Genomic DNA, 14,728 nt, shown 5'->3' with positions numbered 1-14,728 from the left:
TTCCATTTTTTTAATTGTTCTAGTTTACATCGTATTAATTTTTTTGTACTTATTATTGGGTTTAATTTCTCTGTTGATATTTCCATTAAATGTATTGCCTACCTGTTGGACTCTAAATAAACTGCCTTTTGAGATTTTCTTCGTTTCCCGAAAGTAAATACTGCACCATTTGCATATCCAACCAAATTCAAGTTTTTTAATTTTTACTCCATGTAATTTCTGATTTTTAAATTCTCTTATTATTTCGTCCATAATTATATTATAACATAGATTTAAATAATTTCCATGTCTGATGCCTTTCCTTATGCTTTTTTTTCTTATGTATTTTTCACCGCGATATTTTTGCCACATTCCTTCTCTCTCTCTCTCTCTCTCTGTGTTGTGTGTGTGTGTGTGTGTGTGTGTGTGATCTTTTCGATAATCTGGTGAAATATAGCATCATTACGAGATAATAATCCCTTAGAAAACCTCTTGTTCTTCATCATTTTAATTTGATATTGGTTCTTATTCGTAATTGGTAATTTCTGTACCTATTTTTATGGCTGTGCACGATAGACAAAGCATTGCATAATGCAGTGGATTCCAACTTTTTAAAGAGACGTCCCCTTTTGTTCGTAAGAAAAAAATTCTTATACCCTACTACACTTTTCATAGCATGTATTTTATTCTAATAAAAAAACTAAGATAGTCTTGATAGTACACAAATGAATTTAAAACCAGACTAAAAGTAAAATAGCATTCAGAGATATTGTTTTAAAAATTAAAGCTTTTTAAATTTCCACCTTAGTATATCAATTACACGTATTAAGGCTAATATTGTATTGTATTCAAATTAAGTGGATGGGAATATCGAGTATACACACGAGAGTTGTGCTCGAAAATAAACAATAATCTCGCAACCACTAAAATGTGCAAAGAAGCCAGCATAACGAATTAACAAAAGTTATGCGACAAATATTCTTTTATTTTTAATTTTAATAATTATTATTCAGAAAAAATAAAAGTATCTATCAATAATTTTTATTATAATGTGAATTCTAAGGAATATGATAATTATTTTTTTAAAATTTAATAGAAAATTATAGTTTTCAATTATATTCAAATTTATTAATTAAATAAATAGACAATCTTCGCATTCATATCAGTCGCCTTCACAACTCTTTTGAATAAACTCAGGAGAATTTTAAACACCATATCAAAACATGATTAGCGTGCTACAAACTTCAGAACATTACGAAAGCTGGAAGATTAGCCTGCACCTATGAAATGAACATTAATACTGTTGTATGTTTCATACAAAAATTGCAACATTTTAGGTTTGTTGCTACAGCATAGAAGTGCTTACATTATTTATATCATCCAAGAAGCTCACAGATTCCACATTTCCCAAACCATCTCGGTCAACTTGTCTCTCTGATGCGTTCTCTCTTTCTAACTACTTTTCTTTTCTTCTTCTTCTATTTTTTTGCTCTATTTATATTTTATATTGCTTATATTTAATTATTAAATTAATTATTATCTCCATGTTATCTTCGAAAAACTAAAAGTAAAACTAAAATGTGATCATATGACATACCTTATTTACTATATATACAGTATATTAGTATATATAATATATACATATTCTATATACTAATATACTATAGATCTACCGCTTTATCATAAGCAGTCAACAGATTTCGAAGAAGACAAGTCACCTGCCCCGCGACAGGCTACTGAGCCTAACACTAAAGGGACATAGAATCAAGGCACTTCTTTTTTTTCCAATAGGTGGCGCTAAGAGATGTTGCCAAATATTCTACGCGATTATCGCTGTGATATTGTTGGTGTTTTTCCCTGTCCAGGATTTCTGTTCTCATCCTTCATTTTCTGAACGATCTTGAATCATCAAGGTGCTTCAAACAACATTCGAAATTAGTCGGAAGTTCCTTGATGGATTAAAGATTAGGTTAAAACCAATTAAGCCGTGAGGAATCTCAGCACATAATTAGCAGAGGGCACACGAACAGAACCAGCGGTTCTCAAATCCACCAGTTTTTTGTTTTTTTTTTCCAAGAATAATAAGTATTCTTGAAGGGGAAAAAAAAATCTGAAATTCAAACTCTCTGAAGGTTCTAGCACGTGCATCTTGATCACGTTTTGTACAAGTCGACTTTCCACTGCATTGTCGCTTGAAAGATACGAATCCTGAAAAAATAGCATGCCAAAAGACAAAAATAACGCCTACATCGTAAATAATAAGGTGCTGTTTGAGTATAGGCTTTTCAGAGTTGACTACATTTGCGACTAGATGTTACAAGAACAAGTTAGAATTTGATACCAAGGAATCAACTATTAGTTAAAGACTGAAATATTGAAGCCTGTAGATGCTGCGTTTCGAAGTCTCTTGCAAATACAAACCATCTAATTAAATAGAACAGAAGTTCGGGAAAATAGATCTGCTAAAAAAATACAAAACACTAGCAGCTTTCACTAATTAGACACATTACTAAGCAGTGTCCTTTCCAGAAAAACAAACAAAAAAAAAACTGTTTTTTTTTAAGATTTAGTCAGCCTTATTTTATACTCGTTGGATAATAAGGCCCATTTTTCTGCTATTTTTAGTCAAGTTACTTATTTTCTTAATGTTCGATATATGAGATGTAACTAATTCATTTAGATCAATATATTAGCTCACTAATTAGCAGATTCTACGGGAAATATCATTCGCGAGCGCGTTTCACCAGCTGGACAAATTCATTCGGTAATGATTATTCCCATTGGTTGGAAAGATCTGGATTTGAATTCTATTCTAGGACGCGAGTACCTTTATAAAGGATTTCAAACTAAAGGCGATTTAGGCAGTCACATACGGAGTTACCAGGGTCCCCCATCCTCCGGGAAACGTAATTTTTTCACCCTCAAAAGAGGCAAACTGGTCAGTGGAACGACGCGATTAACAGACATTATACATTTCTATTATAGCTTTTGCTATTTCGACAGTAATTCAGAGCATCCACCCGAAGAGCTACTGTTTCGAAATGTGTTTGAATCCTCTTCAGAGGCTAAGCAAAAAAATGTATCAATCTTTCAGTGTTATCGAAGCTATTTGGTTGATTTAGTTACTTCGATATCAGCTGAAAAGTCTGCAATATATTTCTCTTCTAAAATCTATTCGAGATTTGAATTAAAAAAAAACCAAAACGGCCCATTCTTTTTGATTTTATCGTCGAGTAAACTTAGTAAACTCTTCAACTTTTTAAGACTGCGAAACCCTACATAAAAAATAAAATATTTTTTATGAGTGAAAATCTTGTATTTCCATTTTAAATATTCATTTTAATTATTTTAATTTTTCAGTTCAAAATGCAAATTCGCTTAGCTTACAGCTGCCTTATATCTCACTTGGCTTGTGATGAAAATACAGATTTTCTTCCGATTTTATGGTTCGTGTATACAAAATCAGACATTTCTACCAAAAATAGCAGCTTTTTTTTTTCAGTTCAGATATTTCTATTTCATTTTCCGTTCCCTTTCACAACAAGAGCTGTTATCATACAATATTTACAAAATCACTTTCTATAGGCTTATCTTAAAGTCTAAAATTTTTCAGTTATAAATAATATTTTCGTATATAATATAATATAATATAATATAATATAATATAATATAATATTTAAAATTTTTTAATTTATTTAGGAAAAATATATTGTTTTTGAAATAAAGTTAATATATATCCAATATACCTCTTAAAGCTCATCATAACAGTCAATTTTAAGAAATTGTAAGGCAGTGTTTCATTTGATGTTAATAGTATAGAAAATTAACAGATTATCATGGAAATGTATTTAATGTTTATTAGATTTAATTTAAATGTTTATTAGTTTATCATAACAGCCAATTTTATGTTTAATGTTTATTAGTTTATCATAACAGCCAATTTTATATTTAATGTTTATTAGATTTAATTGAAATGTTTATTAGTTTATCATAACAGCCAATTTTATGTTTAATATTTATTAGATTTAATTTAAATGTTTATTAGTTTATCATAACAGCCAATTTTATGTTTAATGTTTATTAGATTTAATTTAAATGTTTATTAGTTTATCATAACAGCCAATTTTATATTTAATGTTTATTAGATTTAATTGAAATGTTTATTAGTTTATCATAACAGCCAATTTTATGTTTAATGTTTATTAGATTTAATTTAAATGTTTATTAGTTTATCATAACAGCCAATTTTATATTTAACGTTTATTAGATTTAATTGAAATGTTTATTAGTTTATCATAACAGCCAATTTTATATTTAATGTTTATTAGATTTAATTTAAATGTTTATTAGTTTATCATAACAGCCAATTTTATATTTGTCATTTTTTACAGTCATTATAAATATATACCTCTTGAAGTTTATCATAACAGCCAATTTTAAGAAATTGTAAGGCAGTGTTTCATTTATTTAGTGTTATTAGTATTGAAACTTAACACAAATTATCTACAGACATAGAAATGTATTTCATGTTTATTAGATTTAATTTATATATATATATATATATATATATATATATATATATATATATATATATATATATATATATATATATATATATATATATATATATATATGTAATTTTATACAGTCATTATAATTATATATATAAATATAAATATATATAATTACACCTTTATTCAAATTAAATGAATTTCCCTTTTAAGATTCGGAGATAGTAGAGATGGACTTTCCAATTAACTATTTTTAGAAATGATACACATGAAAGACAGTCCGAAAATGTTAACCATGCTAAAGATCCACTTTATGAGACAATGATAACTGGCAATGAAGAGTTTAGCCTTGATTAAAAAAAATGCAACATTTTTCATTCTTTAATATATGCTTAGTTTACCATAATTAACTCATCTCGAGACTGGAAGAATACTTCGTAACCAAATCATATTTAGAAAATATTCTATAAATTCTTCTATTCACATCATAAAGAAATGGAATATTTTAAAACAGGCGAAATTATATGTTCATGCACAATCTGGGTGTTATCTTGAAAAGTAAGACGTTTGTTCGAAAGTTCGGCTAGACTATGTATATGGTGATTAGCGGCGGTCCTTTGACATGTCCAGACGTCATTGAAGCTTCGCACTATTCGGTCAAGTCCTTAACCCCCTCTCTATTATTATATCTATGGCAACCTGCCAGGAAAATTTCTTTAATGCAGATGAATGTTGGAACAGTGAGACCACTGCCTATCCCGTGGGTATCATCACAATGACAAAACCCCCACGGACACACACCAATAATACTGAATGAACAAAGGTAAAAAAAGAAACAATAACAGTGGTCTCTTCTCTAGGGAAATTAAAACCTTAGGTATATTCTTTCAGATAAACACCAATAGCCCGTCCGCTATTAAATATAACATAACATGAAAGGTGTTAAGGTTCATTTATTTGCATGTATGCATTTTTACTTGGTGCTCGTAAGAAACAGTTTAGTTCTAATCATAATCATATTTAAAAGCATCATATTAATAAAAAGGTGCGCTATAAAACTTATTTTAATTCGATACCGTTTTTAAAAATCCAAAAGAATAACTAATTTTTATCAAACATATTTATATTTAATATTATTTATATAAATTAAATTTTATTTTATTGTTTAAATCGATCATAACGTTATCTATGTTAAGATAATAATACTGCTCTTGAACATTAGATAGAAGATACTATGTACACTGTGAATCTAAGTATATACAGTAAATGAACCAAGGAAATTATTAGAACGACGAGTTTCACTACGGTGCAATCAGTCCGCGATATAGGATGTGAATTAGTATCTTAATGAAGCATAGATGCTTTGGAGTATGTTTTTAAAATTTCTTCACCGCTATCTCCACTTCTCTGCTTGCTGGAGTTCTGAAGCCGTTTGGATAAATGCCATCCTTGATTTTAGGATAGGGTTTCAGGATTATGTAATATTTAGCCCACCCCTTGTTCTATAGGTTTATAACCATTCGTAGGCAGGGTTGACGAACCGGACAACGGCATTTTTGTATAGTAGGAATCTCATTCATTGACATAGCAATTGAATCCGGAATCATTTTAGATTACTGACATGGACTCAGTTTATATTCCATCGATTGATTGTAAAATCTATTTTGTATAATTTCGACTCGTTTTTTCTTAAATTGGAACTAAGAATTGAGGTGACGCGATAAATTGTAACGAAGCTCCCATATAACTAATACTAAATTTCATCAAAATCAGTCCAACTAGAAGGAAATTTTTTTATGTGCTTATGAGGATAGACGATGTTGCGAAAATCGCACGCACACACACACACACACGCACACACATACACACACACACACACACACACACACAAAGACCTGTAGTTTAGATATATCTAATTAACCCCCTAATATTTTAACAAAGACGTTTACAATGTACCCAATAATCTATCCAAGATAATGACGGAGCCTTTTTCGGAATCGTAATCTGATTTTCATCCCAAAAGGACATTAATTCAAACAGAGCCACACAATTTTCATTCAGGTGGTGGTCATTGTCTCTTGCTGTTGTTCCTGTTGCCACCGAGTGCGCGAAATGTAGGAAATAATTTATAAATAATTCATAAACCTGTAAGTTTCCAACCTCACGGCATGGCAGGCCTGGACGTACAAATTACATGTTGTCGTTGGTAGCTGGGCGAAACTGTACCATTATGACCTGGGTGTGGCCGCTCGAAAACACAGTTGTGGACAGTGTTACTCTTCCCTCCCCCCCATTATTCGTCTTATTCCTGACACGTCACCGATGGTGGATAAAAAGCTCCGTGAACAAATTTTTAACAACACATCTAATATTCATCCTGTAATTCCCCGGTGGTGTTCTGGGACTCACTTAAGGCCTACGTCTTCCCGCGAAGATTTGTCCTAAGAGTCGGTATTTCTGCGTCTTACAAAACATCCCCGCTTCTTCCAGTGACACCCAGAAACGGAGATGAGAAATTCTGAAATTTCTGTTAACGTCTTACTGAATTATTCTATCTATTTCTCCGTTTAAGCTTTTTCTGATTAATGTGAAAGACATTACCACGAAAATAGTCGGAAGATGGGAGTTCTAGTGATCTAGTTCTCTTGATGGTTACGGCCTTCACATGCACTCTTCCTTGTCAATATTTTCCCTTCGAACCGCCATACCATCGATCTTAAGCCATCCCCGTATTAACAGACTGTCATTTGCTTGCTCTGTTTCCCAATGCTTGAAGTGTCCTCACCAACCCCATCCACTACCTGTAATGCATTCGATACGCCTAGAACAAACTACAGTTACGAAAGGATGTTGGTTGAATTATTTAACTATATTTACTTATCGCGTTGTATTAAAAATAACGCGATTGGGCCACAATGATAATAATCACGCTAAATCTAACAATATCAGAAATAAATACTTTTGATCCAAAAGATTTAATGTATTTGGAACAATGTTTAAGCAATTGAATTTAACAGAGCGCGCCTACCTGAAAGATAAATTATTTGGATGTCTGCCAACTATTTTAGCATTGTTAGACAACAATAGCGTAGAAGGACAAACGAAATGTGTTCGAGAACGAATTATTGTTTACTTATGCTTTTCTATTAAGTTGTGTTTCATATAGGGAGATGTGGTTTAATCGGTTTAGGACGTCGATACTCGAAGAATAGAAAGAACTGAGGATGAATCTTAGCTAAACGGTGTAAAGACGCTTTAAGAACAGACGAAACACGTTATATCCATTGACGTTTTATTCCATATAAACTAACACGCAGTTTCCTTCATTTTGCTATCTTAATAAGGCAATCCTTCTTAATCTACGATCTAAATAATAATAGAACTCTTCTTAATACTTGATAAATTCATCATTAAAAGAAGAGTTAGTAGACTGGTTTATAGAATAAAGAAATGCCATTTCATATGAAAATATATTAATAATTCAAAACAGTCATTTTCCCCATCTTTTCAAAAATTCTTTTAAGCCTTTTGTATCACTACCAGAACATTTCATTTTAAAAACTGCGTTTTTTTTCTCTCCCTTCAGTAGGTACAGTATTGTACGAATAACGTGTTAAATCTCATAAACTTTTTAAAATTAATTTTGACCATCTCTTTTCCCTGTAATACTTATATAAAAAGAAACCTATAATTAAATTATTCTTAATTTAGCTGTATTTTATTATAAACTATTTTATAATTTAATTATAAGAAGTAGCTTTATGCAATGGAAGAGTATATTTTGATGGATTTAAAGGAAAAAAATTAATAAAATAAAATATTGATAGGAAAGCGATGTTAATTTATTTCCTTTTTTGGCTAGATGGGTGAAGCAAGAATGCTTTTCATATTCTCCTTTATCTGTAAAAGAAAATGTGTGGATGGGGTGTTATTTGTGTTTAATTTTCTAATATGCGGAGATTGACAAATATTTAAAATTGGACGGACGAGAGGGATAGGATATATTTATTTTCTTTTATGCTGCTGGCTTCTAATATATGAAAAACATATTAGATAATGAAAGGTGTACTTAATTACTCATCATTTTGAAACTGCAAAATAAAAATAAATTACCTTCAATTTCTTCGTTCTAATTTCTTTCTCTCTTTTTTTTTTATCTTATAAAATAAGAATTTATTTATGAATATGCTTTGTTATATATCATCACTGCACTTTTCTATTGTACGCCGTAATATTTAGTTTAAATTCATTTCTTTTTGTCGCCTGAAGATACATATTGAAGTTTGTAAATATCGCTATATAATTTTCACTAAAAAAAAAAAAGCGAACGATTTCTTAAATCTCACCTTAAAGTTTGAAAATCTCTGCCCTGTAGGAAGAACTTTTGCCAGTTTCTTCCTGCTTTCAAAGGAGATTCAATAGAACCTCCACAGCTTGTTCGGTGTAGACGAAACCTTTTAGTTGGAAAGATATGGATTTAAATATCGCTTGTTAACGTCATGAACCTTTATTAGGAGTTTTCGATTGAAAATGAGTTGCCCAATCTCATAGGGAAGAATTGGGTTTTTTTTCCCTCTCGGAAAATCACGACAAACCGGCCAGAACATATACACAATTACCGGACATAAAAGTACTGAATTCGTTATTCCGCTATTGTCTCAAATTCTCTCTTCATTTCTTAAAATATCTGGTAATTTTTAATGCTCGCATTCATTTACTGAACCAATAAAAATGTTAATTATTAGAATAAGTGACAGGAAATAAGTTTACCCTATTTAGATAATGCAGAATGATCAGTGAATTGCTTTTCAATAACAGGTTTATTATTATTTCTTCTAAATTTAAAATGCTTTTGTTTCAAGTCTGACTTCTGTCGTAACTTATGACTGCTTTCAGGACCTGGAGAGGGAAAAAAAAAAAATATTTTCGGCTGAATTACATTGCAAACTGTAAATTTCTGAAGTCAGAATTAGAATTAGTGACTTCTAGTTCTATTTAGAATTAGTATCGTTAACTTCTGATTCTGTTTACATCTATACAAATATAATAATTTACATTAATACTAGAGTTTACATTCGGATGATGGCGGTGAATTCGCAGCGAGCATGTTCTAGCGAAATTGATAAAATATTTAATGAGCAGATTATTGAAGAGCAATATAAGAATACTATAGTGGGCGACATAATGCTAGATGATTATCATTTTCGATCTATATATTCAATAACTTTTGAAACTTTGAACCAAACGTTACTAACCTGCGAATAATATTGTCAACAAGGTCAATTAATTTATGAATCCTTTCCTTAAATGAAGTGAAGAATTTGAAAACAGGCACACTGCTTGTGAGTTTTTGACTGTGTAATAGGCTTCAGTATAGGCTGTGTATAAGCTTGAAAGCCAATAAAGCCGATCTCTGTATAATCAGTTGATTATACAGAGACCTAACTATGCGTGGTCTCTGGCTGGTTTGTCTATTTTGCGGAGTGAAAATGCAACTGTTCAGCTGGAAAAAGCCTATCATTTGCATATAAGACCGACTAAATCACACTTCAGTTGCACGTCCTTATGAATTTTTTTTTTTTTTTTTTTGGGGGGGGGGGTCTTAGTTGGGATTCGAAACTAGGTCTTTCCACCGAAGGAAGAATTGTCGCGACTGCTGTATTAATAAGTACGTCAAGTGCTTAAGATTAAGTATTTGAGAGCTAAATTATAACTTTTCTTTTCTCAGTATGTCAGTAGATGAGTTAAGCAGTTTACTTAATTATTTCTTTCGCGTTATGGCTTTCATTTTCTATTTATAATGAAGCACGTACATCACTTTTTGGGAGGCTGGGGAATAATTATAAATAAAGAAGCTCGGTCTATGAATATGTTAAATAGAAAAGGATAATAAAAACCTGTTTAATATCGAAAAAGTGCATTCAACTGCATTGTTAAGCTTTTTATGGAAGAATTTTAATACTAGGTAATTTTGCATATTAATATCAATAAGGGGTGATCCAAAAAATTCTCAGACTCTAGTTACGGCGACCTTTACACCTTTTCAAAACATCCGCAAAGTCCTTCCCCTCCCCCCCTTTTTTTTATTTTTCTAATACTTCTTGGCTTCTTTTTTGAAACCTATGAAAGCAATTGCCCGACGCTTTTATTCATCATAGAATGCGATTTTAAATATTTGTCAATCCCCGCATATTAGAAAATTAAACACAAACAAAGCATGTATGCTATTCTTCTAAATTGATTAAAATAGTCGGGCGGCATAAACCCAAGCCTTCAAAAGCAATAGCAATCCACGAACTGAAATATTGTACCATATGACACGTTGTAGAAATATTTTAGAGTGATTCATACTGATACGAGAAACCTAAAACACACACAAAAAATTCTGGAAACACATTTATGTCTTGTGGAATTAATCTTAAAATAAAAACAAATAAGAATCAATTGCAGTATAATTAATTGTTGATAACAGTTAGCGGATTTGCTATCATTGTTGTAATGGACGAATAGCATGATCATTGTTGTAATGGACGAATAGCATGATCATTGTTGTAATGGACAAGTAACACGATCATTGTTGTACTGGTGGAGTAACATGATCATTGTTGTACTGGAGGAGTAACATGATCATTGTTGTACTGGAGGAGTAACATGATCATTGTTGTACTGGACGAGTAAAGTGATCATTGTTGAAATACGTCAGTTACTATTGTTGAAATATGGATAAATTTGTATTTTCTGTTTAAAAGCTGTATACGTGTCATTTTTGTAAATATATATTTGTAAGTTGGATAAAGGAGAATGAAAGGAGAATATATTTGTAAGTTGTAATATCATATTTATTTTATTTACAATAATAGTTTAATTTTGTTCAATTAATCATAAATATTAATGATAAAAATGTTTACAAATGTTATTTAATTTTTAAATAATATTTTTAATAATCTAAACTGTATATAAGAATTCATTCTAAAAATTTTTTTTCTTTCTGTGTTTTGTTTCCTGGTGTCTACAGTGAACAAGACGGACTATGGGTTTAGTGGTGGCGGTGGTGGTGCCGGCCTGACGGCAAACGGCGGCGGAGGAGGTGGAGCAGGTTCGGGGCGGACCAACTTCACGACCAAACAGCTGACAGAACTGGAGAAGGAATTCCACTTTAACAAGTACTTGACCAGGGCGAGACGGATAGAAATCGCAACGGCACTACAGCTCAACGAAACGCAAGTCAAAATCTGGTTCCAGAACAGACGAATGAAGCAAAAAAAGCGAATGAAAGAGGGATTGATACCTTCAGAACCGGCTGCCAAGGAGAACAGTCCCACCGGAGTCGGCGGCGGTAGCGCAGCCAACCCCGCGGTTCCTCCGTCACCTGGGACCATCCCTCTGTCGTCTAAAGACTCCAACCAGTGAGGGTTTTGTATTCTTGTCTGCGTTCGGGCCGTACAACCTCCACGCTGGTTGTTCCGCTATTGAAAATAGACGTGATCTCCCCCTCTTACAGAGAATGTGGTCCTCTCTGTCTTGAAGACGGAGTTACAGCGTCCGTATAGGAATGCCAAAGTCCTAAATAAAAAATCCGAATTATGTATAGTTTTGCTTTTTTTTTTTTTTTTTTTGGTTTCTGTAAATAGTTTTTTTTTTCGTTCGTACCCCCCCTCCCCACATTTTCCCCGACTTTAGTTTGTGCAGTCGATCTTCTCTTTTGATTTCCATTTAACTTATTTTTTAATTAATCAATGTATTTTTACGTCCCCCCAATCCCCCCTCATCAAGATCCCTAAAGGGTATGTTTAATGCTTTTATTGTGTTTGCAAAGAACTCTACAGCTAATGCTGTGTCATAAGGACTTGAATCGGTTCAAAATATATAAAATATCGATGGTTGACGAGATGAAAAAAAAAAAAAAAAAAAACATAGGACTTTTAAAACAAGGTAATTTAATAAAGAGAATGTTTATATCATAAATCCCTGTTGCATTGCCCATTCTATATGTATTTTTGTATACAATTACCTGTGCAAAATGAGAGCTATGCCTGTCACCACTCACATATACCTCAATTCCGCTGCCGGCCTCATCCAGAACAATAACAATAAAAAAAAAAAAGAAAAAGAAATTATCATCTGCATTCACTTGTGTGTCATTGTTATTATTCTGTCTCATTTGTTTTTATTTATTTAGTTTTTGAACAAATATTGAAGCAATTTCTTCCTATTAATCAACGACACTTCAGTAGGCTATTAACAAGATTCTTGGATATTAGACAATTGTTAATGATCGCGTGCACATAACTAACCCCATCAAAGCCGTCTTACTTTATATAATAGTTCTGTGACACAGTTTTCTGTTGAAAATTTCCCTGGAAACCCCCTCTGATTATACGCCACCCACTTTTTTTTTTTTTTTTTTATATCAAAGCCTTATATTTCGTACTAACTTCCAACAATGAGGTTGCCATAGATACGGAAGAAAGCCAAATGATAAAAATGAAGCCTTGTTGCTCGCTGAATAAGCCCTCTTTTTACTCATGTTTGCCGATGCCTCTACAAGTGCAGAACAGCTCATAGCCACCACGTTTTTTGTTTTTTTTTCTCTACCTCGAGACGTCCAGACACCAAATTGCCTCAACTCTTCATGTGTAATTACACTAACAGTTTCTCACGCGAGGGTGATTTTTTTTTTCTTTTCCCTTCTTGCTCCTCTTCTTTCTCTCTCTCTCTTTTTTCCTTTTTTTTTCCCCCCAGACTGTGATGCGAGATCTCAGTGTTGGAGAAAAGTGTTTAACGATCTTGTGAGTAGCGAAACAACAAGTAATGGATTCAGGAAAAATCTTTAAGCCATGCTGATAGGTTGGATGCACCATTTAGTCTCCCACTCACCTAGTCCACTACATGAACGAGATAATTAACTAAGCTCCTTGCCACTCTGGAGTTTGCTTCGCTGACATGATTAACATATTTGACAGACTGGAGTGTTTGCGGCTACTCCAGGAAGCTTTCTGCCGATCCCCGTCGGTGACCCGTTTGGTCTCTTAATTTCCCGTCGATTTGGAAACATGTTTGGGATTTTATAGAAGACTTTTAAACCCAAAGATCAGTTCTGAATTTCCTCCCCCCCTGCACGTGCGCATCATTTCTTTCACCCTCCCGCGCGCGTGTGTGTGTGTGTGTGTGTGTGTGTGTGTGTGTGTGACGGGGGCTCCATTCCCTACCTCCTCTCCTATGACCAATGGCTGCTTCCCGAGTCCACGGTAAACAGGCGGCAGCCTCGGCGACGGGATATTATTTCCGTCAAGAGTTTAGCTAGACGTGATTAGAGCACTGTCAAAGGATGATTAATTTCTCCGCATTTTTACTTTCCCAGACCTCGTCATTAGTTGGCGGCGCGTCGCTTCCCGAGCCTAAGTCCCGTAATTGCCATCTATTCGTATGTCCTCTGAGGACCTTGTCAGGAGTTCCATCCTTCGGTGCATCCGTCAAACGAACGCATCCCTACTCCTTCTTGCCTACATCTCAAACGCGAAATTATAACTTGCCCCGTCGCTAGAAGTCTTGAGGGGGATCATTAGAGTTTTCTATATTTTCCCCGACAAAACCTCCGGTGTTAGGGAAAAGTGTAGCAACAACTGTTGTTCGATGTAATCTACCTTCGAAAAAGGCCGCACAGGTCCGTTGGCAAAAAGGCTATCCTTCATCTAGGACAGCGGGGCCGAATGTGTGCTACAGTTAAGCCTCTGTATTACTCTCGAACCCAGCTAACCGCACCAAGCCTAAATAATTGCAAGGCTCGACAAGTCCACTTGAGGCAAGCGATGTTGTTGGGCCAGCAAATTGGAGCCCCGTGTCCGGTGTCAGAGAAAGAAAATTTATGGCTGTTGAAACGCAGCTACAGTGCCGAATACGTGTTGCAGGCAGCGCGAGACCTACGGTTGAGTCGGCTGTTGTTTACCACCATTAGGCTGAAGTGAAAAGAGATCTCTATACATCATAAGACCACAGTCTTTGCCCAGGTAGCTACCAAGACACAAGCAGCCATTAATCATAGCTGGGTGACTTTTTTTTTCCCCCATTTTTTTTTTTTTTTTTACCCCTCTCTCCTTCTTCTTTCCCTGTCTGTACCGTTTCGGCAGTCTTTTCTAGCTGTCTCGTTTCTGTTTGCCGTTGATCCGTCTACTTCTATGGTCGTCTTTCGCTATCATTTATCTCCGTCTTCGGGTTCGTAGAAGTGGCCCTCAAATGTC

General features: G+C 33.5%; 1 protein-coding gene across 1 annotated transcript in view; it reads left to right on the top strand.

Annotated features, from left to right (window-relative positions):
• LOC150100166 (homeobox protein Hox-B1-like) overlaps positions 1 to 11,900 on the top strand; it is a 28,676-nt gene extending 16,776 nt beyond the window's left edge. The window contains exon 2 of the mRNA XM_090402604.1: positions 11,506 to 11,900. Coding sequence (XP_090258730.1) covers positions 11,506 to 11,900 — 395 coding nt within the window. The remainder of the gene's footprint in view (positions 1 to 11,505) is intronic.
• Positions 11,901 to 14,728: the final 2,828 nt, after the last annotated feature.

Source organism: Typopeltis vanoorti, chromosome 13 (genome assembly GCF_054136105.1).
Source record: "Typopeltis vanoorti isolate ZY-2024b chromosome 13, IOZ_Tvanoo_1.0, whole genome shotgun sequence".
Taxonomy (NCBI): Eukaryota; Metazoa; Arthropoda; class Arachnida; order Uropygi; family Thelyphonidae; genus Typopeltis; species Typopeltis vanoorti.
Note: the sequence above shows the minus strand (reverse complement) of the source record. Positions and strands in the feature narration are given on the sequence as shown.